This window comes from Podarcis tiliguerta (assembly GCF_965153285.1).
Source record: "Podarcis tiliguerta genome assembly, chromosome: 2".
Lineage (NCBI taxonomy): Eukaryota > Metazoa > Chordata > Lepidosauria > Squamata > Lacertidae > Podarcis > Podarcis tiliguerta.
In genome coordinates this window covers 72984291-73003515 of record NC_139535.1, presented here as the reverse complement: position 1 = coordinate 73003515, position 19225 = coordinate 72984291, and the positions used below count along the sequence as shown (strand labels likewise).

The following is a 19225-nucleotide window of genomic DNA, read 5'->3' as shown; positions in this document are numbered from 1 at the left end:
CCCAATTAAGATTGCCCTGTGCCTGCTTTTATGTATTTATTTAAGCAGGAGATCCTGTTCACTGGTCTTCTGTGTCTTGTCTAGTTTGGTTCTGTTTAGGGCAGTTTTTAATGTATGATGTTTTATCGTGTTTTTAATATTCTGTTGGGAGCTGCCCAGAGTGGCTGGGGAAACCCAGCCAGATGGGCAGGGTATGTATGTATGTATGTATGTATGTATGTATAAATAAATAAATAAATAAAAAGTAGTAGTAGTAGTAGTAGATAATGGTTAAATGCCAGTGTGGCCAATGAAAATGTTTGCTTACGCAGCAAATGCACAACTAGCTTGCAAGGCATGAGAGGAAGCTACAGTGGAGAGGCTCCACTGGAGAAATATGCATAGATAAACAGAGAGACTGTAGTGAAGCTGGCCTGGTTTGTATCCAGTGAGGCTCTAGGCCAGCTGATTGTACACAAAAAGGGCATGTAAAGAACCTCTAAGCATTAAATCAAATTTGGTTTTTTTATGCTACACATGGCGTACCTAAGAAAGCAGAAATGGATACAGAATGCATTGTGGAGGAACCAGCATACTGACCTGGTCTCTTCTGGACCAACAAAGTAAGAAGAAAATGACAGATATTGGACACCATTACACAATGGATTCAGGTTTTTTTTATTTTGGAGCAGCCAGTGACCCATTGCTCTGTGAGATTTTGCACCATCTTCCCTCATAGCAAGGAAGGTGAGGAAACCAGAACTCATCCTTACCCAATAAATAAATAAATAGACACCACAACTTTAGAGCAGCACACATGGAAGCCCAGTGTGTCTTAATTTCACAGGCAACATGCCCTGCAGAGCCCCAAATCCCTTCTCTCCCCCCCCCCGCACATGATATTTAGGAATCCAATGGGTTCAAAGCGGTCCAATGAATAAGAGGCTCATGCTTGCACAAAGTCCATGAGAGCAAACGGCAGTACAATCACTTGTCATGCACAATGGCAAGAATACCAGCTTCTCTGCTGATGGATAGCTTCATTCCCCCTTGCAGTTGATAGCATGGGTTTCTCTTTCTCTTTTGCTGCAGACAGTAGAAGGTCTTTTGATCCTTAGCAATATTGCACACTGCATCAAAGGGACAGGACACTACACACACAGAAGCCTCAATAATTCATGGTTTGGCTCCAGGCGTCTTTTAAATCTTACGGGACAAAGCCCTTAACATAATCATCAAAATGAAGAACCTTTCCTTCTGCATTTTTAAGCTGACTGTTGCCTTCCAGGCTGAAACAGATTACATTTGAAAGCTTGCTTTTTTTTTACACCTCAGAGTTGTTAATGTAATATACAGGGAATTAAGTTTTGTTATAAAACCACAACTTGAAAGATTCTCCCCTTTTCTGAAACCACCCTTGGCCATCCAACTTCGACTCCAGACTCCTCACATAAGCTGGTCTGTCTCTCCCAAGTATTCAACAAAGCTTCTTTCCCCTTCCTACAAAGCCTTGGAAGTGTCTCCTGGCAAAGGGGGTTAAACATCATCAGCACTTGGAGTGAGCTGAGTAGTCAAGGCCAGACATCTCAAGATTCCAAAAGAAGAATGTGGGCATCCTATGATACCAGGAGGTTGATGCAGAAAGCTTAGCTTCAAGAACAGTATATGAGGGGTGTTTGGTTGCTTACAAGTTCTTTAAAAAAAATATTGAGAGAAGCTGCCTTTCAATCTTGGTCTCTTGGGGTCTCTTGAAATTGCGCAGAAGTCAATATTACTGAGAACTGCCTCTGAATAAGGGGCTTGGTAAACGTTGAGTCAATTTTTTTGAAATCCTACCACAAAGTGATTATTCACTTCTGTCTTTGTGGAACCACTTGGCTATGGGGACAAGTGTTGGCTTGGGGAAAAGTTGGCAAAATACTTCCAGGAGCAGAAACCAGCTTTGAATGTGCACTGCAAACCAATTTGGTTTTACAAGAGTGCTCCTCGGTGTATTACTTCCCAAATTCTTTTCACGTTTGGGCTGCATAATGATCCCGTCCCAATCCTAGCAATCTGCTGGCTTCACCAGGAAGCCAGATATTTGATGTCCCTTCCGCAAGTAGACTAACAACAAGATGGGAAAATGTCTTCCCAAAGCCTTTCAGCTCCTTGAGGATATTTCCAGCGGAGACAGTGTGGGTGAGTTAATAAAATCACCAACTCTTCCCCTACTTCTCGAAACTCCTGTTCTTCAGCTCTAGGAAAGCCTTTCATTATTGCACTGTGAAGGCTCCACCAATCCTATCTCAAGCAGTAGTTACACAGAACTGATTTAGCTTCTCACAGCTGAATCCCCGAAATGGTTCATTCACTGCAGTTTTCTTCACAGCCTGGAAACTTGGTTTGCTAGCTGTCCTTCCCTTCATCCCTGTGCAAAGGAATGCGAAGTTCCTCTGTGCCAACAAAAGTAAAGCAGAGCTTAGACTTGTCTCTTCATGAGCTTCTGAGAGTTGCAAATGGTTAGGAGGGTGAAAGCTTAACCCGCTCAACTTTCAACCATTCCAGGGCACCCAGGGATTTCTGCAGAGGAAAGAGAAACACAATCTGGTCAGCTTGGAGTATGGAAGGACCCAAAGGGTGATGTGTCGCAGTTAACATTTGTACTTCTGCCCACATTCACGACACTGATTTTGGTGGCATCACATCACAACTTCTAATGTTTCTTTCAAACCCGAAAGTGGGTCTGTAATGAGAAACCAACATTCAACAAAATGAGAATCCAAATTCAACAAAAGCAAGACCTCACATACAGGGTTTGTTTGGTCTGCCATATCTAATGCATTGCCTCAACTCAGCATTTCCCAGCTTGGTCCTCTCTGGATGCTTTGAACTGCAACTCTCATCAACCCTAGCTGCGTTATGGGGCTGCTCCTGCTCAAAAAGACATTGACTAAGATTCTGAAGGAACTTTCTGAGAGAGGAAAAACAACTGGGTTGGATAATCAATGGTAGGAGAATGATATAGCACAGGAGTATCGATAGCAGGTTAAATTTAAAAATTGTGAACAGACCTAATGGCTTACCTAATGACAATCAATGTCTTGGGATTCAAAGCACTTCTATATCATCAATGAATGCTCTGTGCAAGAGGGAATGGGATATTTTACACCAATATACTGTACGTTTGCTGTTCCTGCTTTAGGTATGATGTTTGGTAAAATTGTATTGAATAGCAGGACAATAAAACCTCCAAGTGTCCCTATTTTCCAGGGCCAGTCTCAGATTTACAGAAGCCATCCCGTTTTTTGATTGATTTGATCCCAGAATGTCTTCCGTTTCCTTAGGGTGTCCCTATTTTCATTGGAGAAATGTTAGACTATTTGCCCCCCAAACTGGCTGATATTATGCAGGCAGGAGCTCAAAAGTATAGGAGTTCCAAGGCCATGACCACTCTGCTGCAGCTGGGTTCAATAGGTCACCCAGAAGAGAAGCACCACTATGATGTTAAGGTTGCTACAATATTGATGCAAATTAGGACATACGCTTGTCAAGTTTACGGAGATAATTAAGACAACCTTTTTGTATTCCCCTGCAGCACTGCATTGACATCCTGCTTGTATCTTTTTGTGCATTTTAATTAAACACGTTTCTGCTTTAATACGTTCAAGCAATAGCATGCTGGAATCTTGAATCACATAATGCAACTGCTATCTGTAATTTCTCAGTATATTACTTTCTCTTTTTATCTCTTTCTCTCTCTTTTTTACTTCTTAATAATTGGGCCCAGTCTCATATTCAGTTCTAATAAATTCTTGTCTCAATACTCTGCCTTCCTTTATTAACCTTTCTAAGGATTGATTTTCAGTTATTACAATTGTAACAGTGGTCCACATCTGTGAAAACATTTCATACTTATGGAAGAGAGGGGTGGAAACGAATTAATCATTGTTCTCTTCTAATTTCCATATACGTTAGATCAGAGTTGGGGAATCTATGGCTCTCTAGATGTTGCCGGACTACAGCTTCCATCTTCCCTGACCATTGATCATGCTGGCTGGGGCTGATGGGAGTTGGAGTCCAACAATTTCTGGAGGGCTGCAGGTTTCCCAGCATTGTCTAAACATGTCTTAGACCAATACAACCTTTCTTCCAAAGGTCTCAAAGACAGTCTCTCATTGAGGTTTTCTTCTCTCAGTGTAGGAATATCCCATGTACATTCACACCCTGCAAAGCATCTTGAGCATGTGGTTTGCTCACTTATTTTCTAGCTGGTGTGTCCATGGCAAAGAATGCCTCACCGTGGGCTGATGACGCCAAATTATTTAGGCTGGTAAAAAACAGAAAAGCAAAGAGCTCCAGAAGAAGCTCTCCAAGCTGGGTGATAATTGGAACAATTAAATGGCAAAAGTAGGTAAGCTGAAAGCAATGTGCCTTGGGCCCAAACATACTAACTTGACATATACACTGATGGGGGGGGGGGAGTGAGAGTGGAGGCCATTTGCAGCATGTAAACATATGGGTAGGAATGGTGCCGGTTTTGTTTAGCGAATCACCCTACAGGCTGCCCCTGAAAGTAAGTCAGTGAGACCTACTCCCAGCTAAGCATGCCTAGAATGGCAGCCTTTGATTCATATATATATATATATATATATATATATATATATATATATATATATAGTACTGAGGAACGCAATGACAAACAACATGCATAGTGGTGCTCCTGCCTGTGGTACCCAACTTGTAGAATTCTCACCTTAAAGAAGCTCATAGATGGATATCTTAACCTTTTTAAGTACTATGTTTTTCCCTTTTCTCATACTTTAAACCTCTGGTGTTTCACTTCCGCTGCAACTGTTTTTAGCACTGTCTTTTACTCCCCCTAACCACATTATTGATGATTGCTCTTTTATTGTGTTGTATGAACCACCCTGGATTTATTTATTTTTTAATGAAAGGGCAATTCAGAAATGTTTTAAAACACACATTCTGTTATTTTAATCTACTTAATGGTAGGAATTGCAACCTCCACTGCAGACTAAAAGACTATGAGGATAGTGTCCAGATGTTATTTTGGAACAGCAACACTGATCTTACAACCATGCTGGGGCATCACTCCAATGATAGGTAATAGATTTGAGATAGGTCCTTTGTGATCTTGGAATAAAATGGATGCTAATGTAAGTCAAATAGCATGAAAGGGTGGGATAAGTAACAGCTGGAGCGGCCAAAAATTGAATGCTTGCTGTGTGAACTTAGCAAAGCAAGTTCCCCTTAAGATCCAGGTTTAAGCCTTTGTATTCCTTAGTTTTACATTACATGTTTTCAACCTGTGGGGTCCTAAGATAAGTTTCTCTAGCCCCTGTGGAGATGAAGTCATACATATACACAGTCCTTTATATAGTTGACACAGTATATCATCAAATTCAGGAAATATACATAAATTTAATGTATAAAGTTCACAAAATATACATCAGATCCAGGAAATATAATACAATTCCCAAACTATGCATCAAATTTAGGAAATACACATATTTCCGATGGTAAATCCTGAGGTCCACTCAAAAATACTTGGGGAGGCCTTCATAATCATTCATGTGTCTATAAATGTTCTCATCAATGCCCTCTATTGGGCCTGACTTATGCTTTCACCAAGGCGCAGCATGCTGGCATAAACAGATAGCTGCATCAAACTATGTTGGTACAATAAATCTGTTCTTAATGAAGGAAGAGGAAAATCAATTGACTACCCCACCCTCCAGAATCCAGATTTAAAATTCAGGAAAAAACAAAAATACAGTGTGCCAGTGAGTTTTGACGCAGAAGCAACATGATTCATTCATTCCTAGCTAAATGCCTTTGTGTCCCAGGGTGCCATTTTATTTATTAAATTTCGAACCTGCCTTTCCTCCCAAAGGACTTCAGACACTTTGATGCCATGTCTATTTGTATGAATTCCATCACATTAAAGTTTCCCACACCATGATACTTGTGAAGCAATCAAGACTGTTTTTTTTTTAAAAAAAAAAAAATGATGATAACAACAAAAAGGATCAAGCTTTCAGTATTCTACATTATTTGAAACTAGTCTTCTCTCACCCCTCACCCCCTGAGGGATGGTGGTGGGAAAATGAATTATCTGTGGGACTGAATGTAGGTATGTTTGAATATTTTTAAGGATTGTATGAAATGTATGTTTGCATGCTTGTATATTCGCAATATGTGTGTATTAATGCTGAATTATTTTAACAATAAAAACTTAAAAATTAAAAAAAAATAAAAAGAAACTAGTCTTCTGTACATGGGCATTAGTGGAATTGTGTGTGCGCGCATGTGTTTAAGGCAATAATCCAATAGCTAAAATGATAAACTGTTGTGCCTTGTTGATGTTTATGAATGAAATTGTTTTAGATATTTGAAAAAATGTGGATTAGGCACATTCTGTGTATGCCAATGACATACTGCAGGGGTGGCCAACTCATAGTTTTCTCTAATGTCTATATGCCTCTTAACAGGGATAATGGTTTATTTGCTCTTGCACCTTGCATATAGTAGAAACAAACTCTATTTTCTGGTAGAATTATATTCTATTTGTATGTCTTCTCTTACTGTTATTAAGAGTTGTAACTTTAGTCATAAAGGTCATTTCCCAAATTTTTGCTGCAGTTAATAAATAGGCTACCAATTTTTGACTCTGGAATGATGATGTTGAGATATCCAAATATTGTTAGAATAGGATTCATGGGGTGGACTTAGCCAAGGACATTGTCGCTTTCTGTTAAATAATTTAATAATCGGACATTCCTCCAAGTACATGACAAATAGTCACATTTGGAGCATCTGCAACACTGATTATTTATTGTTGGATATATTTTATGCAGTCTATCTGGAGACAGATACCAATGAGGCATGATTTTATAAATTTTAAACTCCTACAAAGTGTAAATCTGGAAATGTGTCTCCCAGGAGGAGGCCCATTTTTCTTGAGATATCTTGCTAGTCATATCTGTATCCCATTTTGATTGACATCTAGGCTGGGATGATTCCACTTCTGCAGTTATTTTATATATATCTCCTATGATTCCTTTTGAGTGTTTGCTTTTTGAAATTAATATTTCAAACCTTGTGTTTTCTCTCAGTGTACCAAATCTTTTCAATAAACTGGTTATGATTTGCCTTATCTTCAAATACTGGGGTAAGTTTACTTTTAAATTTTTCAGCTATCTCGTGTGAAAGGATTTACATTAATATATGAAAGCTTTTTTTAAAAAAAATTCCATTGCTAACTTGCTTTGTTTTATTTTTGTAACCAAAGAGCTTTCAAATCAGATTTTCAGAAGACCACAATCCCTTTATGACACAGAGAATGACCGCTAATATTTTGTGAAGGGCTGTTCTGTTCCCAAAGCATGAAGACCAGGCTGAAAACTAAATGCTTAAGGCCCATCTACATCTAAAATAGTTTAATTGCTATTCTCTCGCCCTCCAGGGAAATGTAAGGGGCTATAAATTTCCTCTTTATAGATCTTTGAAGGCATCATCAGCTTTCCTTTTCCCTCAGCTGTCACCTGACAGCAGCCATTCCATCAGACTGCAGTCAAGGGGGGAGGAAGGGAAGCAGGGCCACTCCATTGGCTCATGCTCTCTTTGAACTGTTTCCATACCAGCTTGTCGTTAAAGCTTTATAAATAAGAACTAGTGTTTGGGTTGGCTTTCCCTGCTCCTATCTCCTATTCTCTTTCCCCCCCCTTTGTGCCACTTTCAGATTATAAATCTGATGGTAAGATCTGTCCTGCCGTTGATATCTGCAAACCACCCTGGAAGCTTTCTTTGGCTGAAGAGTGGCATTGAAAATACTTTAATAAATAAGACATAATTAGAAGCCTCAGCTAGCTGCAGGTTCTAGGATTATTTATGCAAGTCATGAGTGTTAAACTGGTATAAAAATCAACCAAATTTTGTAGCAGATGTGCCTAGTTCTCTATGCAGGTGAACCACTCACAACCATACAATCGTTCTCTGGTTTCACCTTTTCTTCACTGTATAAAGGGTAAATAAACTATCGCCTTCTCCTCCTCAGTGAACACTATTACCCCGTAAAACTACAGCAAATGATGTAAAAATTCCATTTATTGGATTGTGTTGGAAACAGATTATTAAGAGTTTGACAACCTAATTATTACGGTATTTTTCTTTTTCTTTTTACTGTTGTGCATGAACGAGGAATGAGAAGAAGAGATGCAGAGTGAGAGAGCGAAAACACAACACATGCTTTTGCCCTAAACATCTGTCTCATGAAGCAAAAAATCAGATGTTGAGCTGGAATTCTAGCTATCTGCTGCTCTGGGTAACCCAGTGAGAGATTTAGGTTCCATGACCTCCCATGGCCATGCTTCTTGACCCATGAATGACACTTGGCCAAATTCATTCACTGAGTCAGACCCAAAAACAAAAGCTTGCCTATAGTTGACCACAGATCGCTCCTAATGCAAACCTGCCTTTGCTCTAGGGCCAAATGATCCCTCCCAACAGCAAGGAGCGCAATCTAAAGAACTGAGCAGCATCCAAGAGCATGCATGAAACCATTCAGAACAGCCATAAAGATTGACTCATAAGTACATCTCGCAATACATTTTTGCTCTTCTTGATGCTTGGTCCTGTTCTTTGCCTGTATACTTCTGCTGACAGCATGCAATCCTTTCTGCCTTTAGGACAATTGCTTCCTACACCACCACCACCCCACCACCACTCCCTGCCTTCTTCACTCACCGTTCCTTTAGGTTCCTTTTTCAGCCCACTACTGATTCATCTAGATCAGTATGGTCTATTGGCAGTGGCTCTCCAGGGTTTCAGGCAAAGCTCTCCTCCAGCTCTACCTAGATCTATCCTAGAGCTCACCTATCCCCTATCTTGCCTTTTCTGCTCTTTATGACAACAGTACATAGCTCCCCTAAGTCTCTTTTCCTCTATCCATTCTGATGTTCCACTTCCCTCACATATACTGCACACATAAACAAACATTCTATTGCTCAAATATCACCCTGAGTAGTTAGAGCAGGACCAAAGGAACGTCCAATGGAAACTCCAGCATGAAATTGCTGAATTGTCAAAAAGTTCAATTCTATTCATTTGGGTCTGAATAGAGACAATGGTATTCTGCTCTGCTGCTGCTGTTAAATGTACTCAGCAGTGCTAAGATGATGCTGTTATCCCCATCATCACCATTGCTGTTGTGAAGGGTATCTGCACTCACTTTTAATAATTTAAACTCCAGTTGTATTATCTAAGATGAGTGTGGTTGTCAGAGCTGGCTCCGGGTCCCAGCTCACCAAGGACCAACGCTAGCCGATAGTACAGTATCAAAGTCTTTATTGAAGAATAGTCTCCATTTACAAGTCTCAGCGTCCCAGCTCTACGTCTGGACTTTAGACCGGCGAAGCTCTGTCTGGGTCTCCGCCCCCTGTGCACCAGTTTAAGACTCTAATCTTACTCCAGCTCTTCCTTCTCTCTCTCTTCCTCTGGGTCTTACTACCCCCCCGGGGTCTCATTCCTCCTGGACTCTTCTGACGCAGAGCTTGACCCCTCTGACTCCTCCCCCTCTCTTCGGCGGGCTTTAGGACCTGGCTCCCTACCTGGGCTGCCCACCTTGCCGCCCTCCTGTACATTTGAACTTGGCGCGCGCGCGCGTTTAACTTTCCGGATGACCGTTTCCTCGCTCCCTGACGAGGGTGTGGTCACTCCTGCCTCACGTTCTCCCTCTGCCTGCGCGCTCCCTGATCCCGATGCCTTGGACTCCTCCCCCCTACTGCACTCTGGGGGGGACGCTGGTCCGGATTTCCAGCTGCTACTCTCTGAGTCCCCTCTGGCCCCTTCTTCCCGAGGTGTCCCCCTGGGCACTCCCCTTGCCCTGACCATGGGGGCCCCTTTCTGTGAATCCTCCGAGTCACTGGAGAGACTCAGAGACCTCGGACTACTGTCGTCGCTGACATTTCCTTCAGACTCCTCCCCCTCGCTCTCCGTTTCCTCCCTCTCCTGTGACTCTGCTCCTGAACCCCTGACATCCATCCCCCCCTCGAAGCCCCCCCTTCCCCCCTCCCCTTCCTCCGGCGGGGGTGCTGGGTGCTCCGTCGTTGTGGGGGTGAATGGTGGATACAGTTCGTCCCCCGTGGCGTGCATCCAGTTAGAGAAATCCGGCTCGTCCTCCGTGTCTTCGCCGACCTCGTTCTCCTCTGCTTCCATCTCCGTGCCGCCATGCTCGAACCCAACGTCCTCCCCCATCACGTCCATGTCCCTCTCACCCTCGTTCCCCTCTGGGTCCGTTGCCTGCCAAGGGCCCCTCAGCCACCTCTCCTCTCCTCGATTGTCCCACCAAAACGAGCGGTCTGAGGCAAACCCCGAGGGCGAGCCCTCCGGTGAACGTGTTTCTAATGCTGGTTCTTCGTCCGAGGTGAATCCCTGGAACGTGCTGGTAGAAAGCGTGGGTGTGAAAAGCCAGTCGTCGAAATACTCGGCTGGCATGGGCCTGTGTGGGAACAAGGCATGAAACTCCTCTTTGAGGAGAGGCTCGTCCAGGGCATAGTCCGGCACCCAACTGTTGGCGCTGGCCGGGGTACCTTCCCTTGCGAGAAAATATTCTACTCCCTCTTCCCCCCATCTCGAGTCCAAAATCTCTGTGACCTGGTTGATGGGTTCCCTTCTTGGCGACTCCCTCCTTGGGGGGATCTCCCTATACTGGTCTGGTGCCGTGCCCTGCGCCTGAAATCGGTGAGGTGCTTTGTAGGGCGTGAGCACCGACCTATGGAATACTGGGTGCATTCTGGATCCTTCCGGAAGTGTCAACCGGAAGGCCACCGGATTGATCTGTGCCTCAACTAGGTAAGGTCCTAGCTGCTTATGTCCGAGTTTCTTCTTAGCTAAGGATCTGGTCGGCACTGCGTGGGCCGCTAACCACACCCAGTCTCCCACCTGTATGTCTTCACCAACCCTTCTGTGCTTGTCAGCCTGCAGTTTGTATGCGTGCTTTGCAAGCTCTAACTGCCTCCTAAGCTGCTCGTGGACTTCCTGCAATTCCGCCGCCAAGACTTCCGCTGCCTGTGGCTCCCCCTCCCCCAGTCTCTAATCCCGGGAAGGTTCTGGGATGCCTCCCGTTGTTGGCGAAGAACGGCGTCACCCCTGTGGACACGTGCTTCGTGTTGTTGTAAGCGAACTCAGCGAGCGGCAGGTAGTCCACCCATGTCGTCGGCTGTTGATTTGCATAGCATCTCAGGTACTGCTGCATGATGGCGTTGACGCGCTCCGCTTGTCCGTTGGTCTGCGGGTGTCTCGCCGACGCTAGGTTGATCTTGACGTTCAGGAAACCCATCAGCTTCTGCCAGAAGCTCGAAATGAACTGGCGCCCCCTGTCGGACAAGATAGACCGTGGCAGTCCGTGCACCCTGAAGACGTGGTCTATGAACAGTTTGGCGGTCTGTTCTGCCGTGGCCACCTTCGCGCACGGAATGAAGTGGGCCATTTTAGTGAACATGTCCACCACCACTAGCACTGCCGTTTTACCCCTTGAGCTGGGTAAATCCGTGACAAAGTCCAGGGCCACCCTCTCCCACGGTTCGCTCGGGGTCTGCAGCGGTTCGAGCAGTCCCGCCGGAGGTTTGTGCACTGACTTGGCCCTTTGGCAGGTGTCGCACCTCGAGACGTACTCCGCGACTTCCCCCCGCATCTTGGGCCACCAAAAATCTCTGGCAACTAGTTCTGCCGTCTTCTCCTTGCCAAAGTGCCCGGCGGTGGGTGCGTCGTGTAACTGCTGCAGTACTTTCGCCCGGAGGTCGTCTCCCGGTACATAGAGTGCTCCTCTGCGGATGAGCAATCCGTCTCGTACTTGGAACTCGTCGTCCTTCACCGTGCCCTTGTGCACCTCCTCCATCTTGGCTTGTGCGAAGGGGTCCTCCTGCAGTGCTCGACGGACCGCCTCCAAGTCCACGGTTGCTGAAGCGCACGCCCACGCTTTCGGAGCGAAAATGTGCTTGGCCGCTGCTGGTGCCGCCTCTTCGAGGTATTGCGGCTTTCTGGACAGTGCATCCGCCATGATGTTGTTGTCGCCTGGGATGTATTCTATCCTGAAGTCGAAATCCGCAAAAAATTCCGCCCATCTGATGTGCCGCTGGTTCAGGAACCTTGCCGTGCGCCAGTACTCCAGGTTCTTATGATCCGTGCGAACCTGCACTGTGTGTTTGGCCCCGACGAGGAAGTGCCGCCACGCCTTGAATGCTGCATGAATGGCCAGCAACTCCCTGTCCCAGATGGTGTAGTTCTGCTCCGACTTGCTGAGCTTCCTAGAGTAGAAGGCACACGGTCTCCAGTCCCCATGCGGGTCCTCCTGCAACAGTACGGCGCCCACGGCTCTGTCTGAGGCGTCTGTTTCAACCCTCATCGGTTTGCTGGGATTCACATGCAGTAGCTGCCCTTCGGACGAGAAGAGACGCTTAAGGTTCTGAAAGGACTGCTCCGCTTGCTCCGTCCAGATGAACTTCTTCTTCTTAGAGCTGAGCGTGTCGGTAATGGCCGCCGTCTGCATCGCGAACCCCTTGATGAACTTGCGGTAAAAGTTGGCGAACCCCACAAACCGCTGGACCTCCTTCCGATTGCGCGGGCTCTTCCAGTCCAACACTGCGCGAACCTTGGCGCTGTCCATGGCAAGCCCCTTGTCCGACAGCTTGTAGCCCAGGAAATCCACCTCCTTCCTGTCGAACTGGCACTTCTCCAGCTTGGCATACAGCCGATGCTCCTGCAGTCTCTGCAGAACTTCCTTGACGTCACCTTCGTGGGTCTCCTCAGATTCTGAGAATATCAGGATGTCGTCCAAGAAGCAGACGCATGTCTTGTAGAGGAGACCCGCCAGGACGTGATGCATGAAGGCTTGAAAACAGTGGGCGCCATTTTGTAAACCGAAGGGCATAACTCTGTATTCATATGTGCCCAGGGGCGTGAACATGGCAGTCTTCCACTCGTCTCCTTCCCGTATGCGAATCAGGTTGTACGCCCCTCGCAGATCCAATTTTGTAAAAACGCGTCCTTTCCTCACCGTTGCCAGCAGGTCATCTATCTTGGGCATGGGAAAGGCCGTGGGCTTGGTCTTGGCATTTAAGAGCCTGAAATCAACTACAAGCCTCTTTTGGGGCGTGTCCCTTTTCTTCACAAAGAATACAGGACTGCCCCCCGCTGCCTTCGACTCCCGGATGAAACCGCGCTTCAAGTTGAGGTCTATGAACTCCTTGAGCTCCTGCAGCTCGTCCTCAGACATGGAATACAGTTTCCCGGCTGGCAGCGTCGCTCCTGGCAGGAGGTCAATCTTGCAGTCATAGGACCTGTGGGGAGGCAGCTTGTCCGCTTCCTTCTCGCAGAAAACCTCCAAAAACGCTGCGTACTTGCGCGGCACTGCTTGCAGCGTGCCTAATTGTAGCTGCGGGTCGTCCCCTCCTTCTTCCGGGCTAGGAAGGATGCAATGTTCCGCGCAATAGGAGGAGCCGAAGGTCAGTTGGCGCTGGTACCACGCCAATGCTGGGCTGTGCCTGTGCAGCCAACTCATGCCCAGGACTACAGGCGTGTCCGACAGGTGGGTGACATTAAAGCTGATGACTTCTCGGTGATTTCCAATCCGCATCACCATTGGTTGCGTTTGTTGCACCACCTGCCCCCCTAACAAGTCTCTGCCATCCACCGTGACAACGTTCAGGGGCAGTGTGGCTGGTAGCAGTGGTATATTGTGCTGCTGAATGAATTCCAGTCCTATAAAGTCAGCGTTACTGCCGGAGTCAATGGTGATCGGCACCTCCACAGTGCGTCCATTGGGCAGTTGGAGAGACGCTGTAAGCTGCACCACTGGTTTGGGTGGGAGGGGGTCTGTGGGTTGCAAAAGTGCTGGGGATTGTTTCATTGACTTGTCTGGCTGGACCCCAGTGCCTCTTCCTCCAGCCAGACTCCGTCGTTTAACTGTTGCTGCGTTTTCAATTGAGCTGCTTCTGCGACTGTTGCCGAGGCTGCAGTGTGCTTGTGGAGCCTCTGGGGACACTCTTTCGCCATGTGTTGAGCACTGTCGCAGATGTAGCACTTCCTGTTCCCTCTAGGAGGCTTCGTTTTGGCTGCTCCCGGTGTTAGGGCTCTGTTAGCTGACTGAGCCCTGGCACCTCCGATCTCCATCGGCTCTTCTCCCCCTCCCTGCGAGGGTGTGGAGTGCGCACGCGCTGCTTCTCTGGGAAAGAAGGGAGGTGCTCTGGCTGGTGCCCTTCCCCAACGCCCTTCTTCCCTGTTCCAAGGACGTTCTTCCAGATGCACCCCGATCTCCAGAGCCCTCTGGACTACTTGCTGGGTGCTCCTTGGTCTCTCCCCCCTTCCAATTTCCGCTTTTACATCTGCATTCAACCCCTCCCAAAAGAGGTCTCTGACTGGCGCAGAATCTTTTTCCCACCCCAGGGCATGAACCAATCCGAAAAAGCGTGTATGGTACTGCCTCACGCTGGCTTTGCCTTGTTTAAGTCCATGTATGTCCCTCCTGGCAATATCGACGTCTACCTTTGATAAAAAACATGAGTCCATTGCTTTAATAAAAGCCTTCGCATCTTGGAGCGCTGGATCATTGTCCCTCCATAGATTCCTCAGCCACGTTTTGGCTTCCCCATGCAAATGGGACAAGATAAACCCCACTTTCTCTCTCTCATCTCTAAAGTCTTTGTCAAGTAGATCCAGCGCAAACAGCAGGTCTGCTCTGAAGTTGGGGTACTGCTGCAAACTCCCGTCGAAATGCGATACAAGGCTGCCTCCCCTTCTCCCCAAGCCAATGCCTTCTGCCTTGGATCCCGTTTGCCCCTGTTTAGAAAGCACGTCCAACCTGACCTGGAGATCCCGGCAGGAGGTAACCATTTCCTCCTCTCTCTTCCTGGATGCAATTACCTCCGTGCTGAGTTGTGTCACCGCTTCTTGCAGGGCTTTTATCTGCTCTTCCGTCGTCATCTTGCCTGAGTTTTGTGAGCTCTGTAAGCACCCCTCCTCTGCCCTCGCTGCGTCGACTCACGTGGCGAGGTTCTTGGTGCCAAAACTTTAAAAAGGAGACAGAGCTTACTGTCAGAGCTGGCTCCGGGTCCCAGCTCACCAAGGACCAACGCTAGCCGATAGTACAGTATCAAAGTCTTTATTGAAGAATAGTCTCCATTTACAAGTCTCAGCGTCCCAGCTCTACGTCTGGACTTTAGACCGGCGAAGCTCTGTCTGGGTCTCCGCCCCCTGTGCACCAGTTTAAGACTCTAATCTTACTCCAGCTCTTCCTTCTCTCTCTCTTCCTCTGGGTCTTACTACCCCCCGGGGTCTCATTCCTCCTGGACTCTTCTGACGCAGAGCTTGACCCCTCTGACTCCTCCCCCTCTCTTCGGCGGGCTTTAGGACCTGGCTCCCTACCTGGGCTGCCCACCTTGCCGCCCTCCTGTACATTTGAACTTGGCGCGCGCGCGCGTTTAACTTTCCGGATGACCGTTTCCTCGCTCCCTGACGAGGGTGTGGTCACTCCTGCCTCACGTTCTCCCTCTGCCTGCGCGCTCCCTGATCCCGATGCCTTGGACTCCTCCCCCCTACTGCACTCTGGGGGGGACGCTGGTCCGGATTTCCAGCTGCTACTCTCCCCTCTGGCCCCTTCTTCCCGAGGTGTCCCCCTGGGCACTCCCCTTGCCCTGACCATGGGGGCCCCTTTCTGTGAATCCTCCGAGTCACTGGAGAGACTCAGAGACCTCGGACTACTGTCGTCGCTGACATTTCCTTCAGACTCCTCCCCCTCGCTCTCCGTTTCCTCCCTCTCCTGTGACTCTGCTCCTGAACCCCTGACAGTGGTGTTGCCAGTTGCTGATGCTGTGAAGGATCAATTTGCATATATTTAACGGAATGGTCACAGATGGAACTTTTTGAATTCATTGTCATTTAACTTCAACTTTAACATTTCTCTTTACACCCTTATGTAGATATATAACTAACCAGCAAGAATTACACATTGTGCATCTGGTGAAGTGGACTCTAGTTTAAAGAAGCTTATGCCATTAAAAGAATGTTCACGTTTAAGGTGTCAAAAGACTTTTTGTTGTTCTTGCTGCAACAGACTAACGTGGCTACCCCTCTGGAATTTGGACATTATGTGACTGTGATATATTGTCAATATATTTAAGAATGCTGCTTCCTGTCCCTCCTGAATATCTCAGGGTATATATATACCTCTCATTATTTGACTCTCTCCATTCAGTTATGTTTCAGCCTGAAGCTGGAATAAACATTGCTATTCAGTCAAGATTTTGACGCATCCACCTGATTACAGACACTTTCTGAAAGCTGAGCTACTGTATGTCCCCTGAATCCAAACATAAGCAAGTATACAATAGCACAGCCTTTCTCAAGCTTGGGTCCCCAGTTGTTGCTTGACTACAACTTCCATTATCCCTAGTTAGCAGGATGATGGGAGTTGTAGTGCAACAATGTCTGGGGACCCAAGCTTGAGAAAGGCTGCTATAATGGCATAGTTCAACCTGGCCAATGGAGCAGAGGACACCAAACTGTTATAATCCTACTGCTGCAAATACAAGATGTAAAGAAAAGAAGTTTAATGGGAGAAACTCTTCCGTTCAGTTGCGATTAAGTGAACAGATGATAGGGCAATGAATGAAGAGAACTTAGAATAAAGTATATGCATGCAAAACTGTCCAGGGAACTTAAGGAAAACCATTCCCAAACAAAAATGGGATCTCATTAATCATAGAGCACTGTTCCAAAAATGTAATTAAGCTGAAAATTAAGCTTGGGCCAAATGCTCCTACTGAAGTGCATGAATGGGACTTGAACATGTTCCGTTCCAGTGGGATTGCATCCAAAGTAGTGTGACCACTTCTGCATTCCCAAAAGGAGAGGAAATGCCTGACTAAAAAAAGATAATGAAGATTTGCATATGCCAATTTTATATGTGTACAGATGCAAATTTAGAAATAATTACTATAATTGAAATAGAAATTCAAACAATCTCACCATAATGGGGAAGACAGTGCCCAGATGGCCTTTGGGCCTGCTGAAGTTGCGGGGGCATAGCCACACCATAAATTCAAAGCACATCCAATATGCACTTGACTTCTCCCAAAGAATCCTGCGAACAGCAGTTTATCCCTCACAGAGCTATAATTCCCAGGACCCTGAACAAGCTACAACTAAAAAGGTCTAATTTCCTCCTGCATATGGTCAGGGATGGGGGCTGCCTAATTTCCTCTGGGAGGGAGTTTCAAAGACAAGGTGCTGCCACAGAGAAAGCCCACCCTCCTTGTCATTTGTAGCAGTGGTGCTTTTAGAAAGCCCTTTACCACACACCATAAGGTATGGGTTGAAGCATATGGAGACTCAACAGCTTGGGTCTCAAGTCATATAGAACTTTATATAGAAGCACTTTCATATATACAAGCTCAATCATTTCCTCATTGTTCTGTGATGCTTCCCCAATGTTGTTTTATTAATGTCCTCTGGTGGGACATTCTTGGTGTAACAAAAGTGGGGCAAAAAAAAAAAAAAAAAAGCAAAGTAGCCACAGTAAAAAATAAAAAAAAAGTTAACGGATTTTAGCAGGATGGTATGGGATGTGCACCAATTGGAAATGAAGCCATATGCCTGCCTCAAAATCTTTGGAGGCACAAACAGTACTGAAAGCAGGGTCATGTATAACTGCCTTGATACCACCATAAGCACAAATGATAATAAAAATGGAGATCCAGAGAGGCCCAAGACTGTTGAATAGTTTGTTTAAATATTAGGGTTCACCCATAGGGTGTGTACCACTTTAAAAACCAGAGTGCAAATCCTCACCTAGTTTTTCAGCTGTGTAGCAGTGTAGCAGGTGCAGATAAGTCAGTGTAATTAGCTGTGTCAGCAATTGTGAAGGGTATATAATGTGCTTTACTCTGTATCTTACCCCCCCCCCCCGGTGGGTGGGTGGGTGATGATTATAGACACTATGTAAGGTGTATGTTAGAGGAGTTTTGTTATTAAACCTTGCAAAGATCTCTTTGCATCTCTTCAGTGCTTCCATCTGTGTGGTCTACTCTGCACACACTCTGTGGTATGTTAGAAATGCCCAGTAAAGACATGCTGATCAATATTGTTTTGGACTCAAGTTTCAGCAATTCTCATGTCAATAATGCTCAATGAGGAAAGGGGGAAAGTTTAAGCCTCCACATTTATAATGAGGCAGAGGGTGAGTTCATGCAATCTTTTTTGCATACAGGGAAATAGTGATCATGGCCAGCCCTCATCCACATGCAGGTGGGAAAACGGCCAGAGCATCATTAGAATAAAGTTGTACCTCACAGTACACAGATGACATTTGTCTTCTGCAGTATATCAATACTGTCTGTTAAGAAAGGTTTAGGGAAGTCCCAATTTCTCAGTTTGAGTCAGGAGACATTGGCTTGCCATAAAATTCTTATTTATTTACAGTAACTTTCATGGCTCTGCACAGAAAACAAGACCAGTTTGTGCGCCATTCAGTTTGCGCTCCTCATATTTTGAGAAGTTGTTTCTTTATCATCTTCCAAGCATTTAGCACTAATTCCATGGCAGATTAGAACATCACCACTTGGTGGTGCCAATATGCCAGGGAAATAGAAAAACCCTGCAGACAAATTGAAGAGGGTGGGGGAGGAATTTAAAAAAGACAACAATGTGTACCTTAGAATTTAGAGTTAAGGGATCTTCTCTCTCTCCCATTGGCAATAAACAACTCTGCGGTTTATTCAGAATGTGGAACAGATGCAACACAGCAGGGGCTGGGAAAACAGAGTCCCCATATACCTCCCCACCTTGTTTGCTGTTCTTGTAGAAACAGAAAGGGAGTCTTACGGCACCTGGAAGGCTAACAGTTTCATTGTGGCATAAGCTGTTGAAGTGGGCTCTGCTCCACACACACAAATGGTTAGGACTCTATCCAATGGGGTTTCTCAGCTGATGCCTGTAAGATTTCGATCAGTGGAATTAGGATGACAGCAATTTTTGGGGAGCCCCTCTCTTCTCTATAGCCCCCCCATCCTCTGTAAATCAGCACCAGATGATTGGTAGCCCCTCTAGAATTTGCTGCCCAAAGTGATTGTTTCACGTTGATTTGTGACAAGGCCAGTCTTTGCCTTGAATTTGCATTCTTTTTCTTAAAAATGGAAGCAAAATGGGGGGGTCTACTTCCTAGCTGGAGAGAGGGAGAGCATGTAGAATG

At 46.0% G+C, this 19225-nt stretch overlaps 1 protein-coding gene and 1 long non-coding RNA gene across 2 annotated transcripts in view; one reads left to right on the top strand and one right to left on the bottom strand.

Moving 5' to 3' along the window:
- Positions 1-643: 643 nt before the first annotated feature.
- The window catches only part of ADRB2 (adrenoceptor beta 2), a 64088-nt gene continuing 45506 nt past the window's right edge, over positions 644-19225 (bottom strand). The window contains exon 2 of the mRNA XM_083418272.1: positions 644-2541. Within this exon, the coding sequence (XP_083274398.1) occupies positions 2507-2541 (35 nt within the window). The 3' untranslated portion in view covers positions 644-2506. The remainder of the gene's footprint in view (positions 2542-19225) is intronic.
- Positions 2561-18025, top strand: LOC310666823. The gene is made up of 2 exons (XR_014506047.1): positions 2561-9252; positions 15826-18025. It is a non-coding gene; the product is annotated as an uncharacterized lncRNA (long non-coding RNA).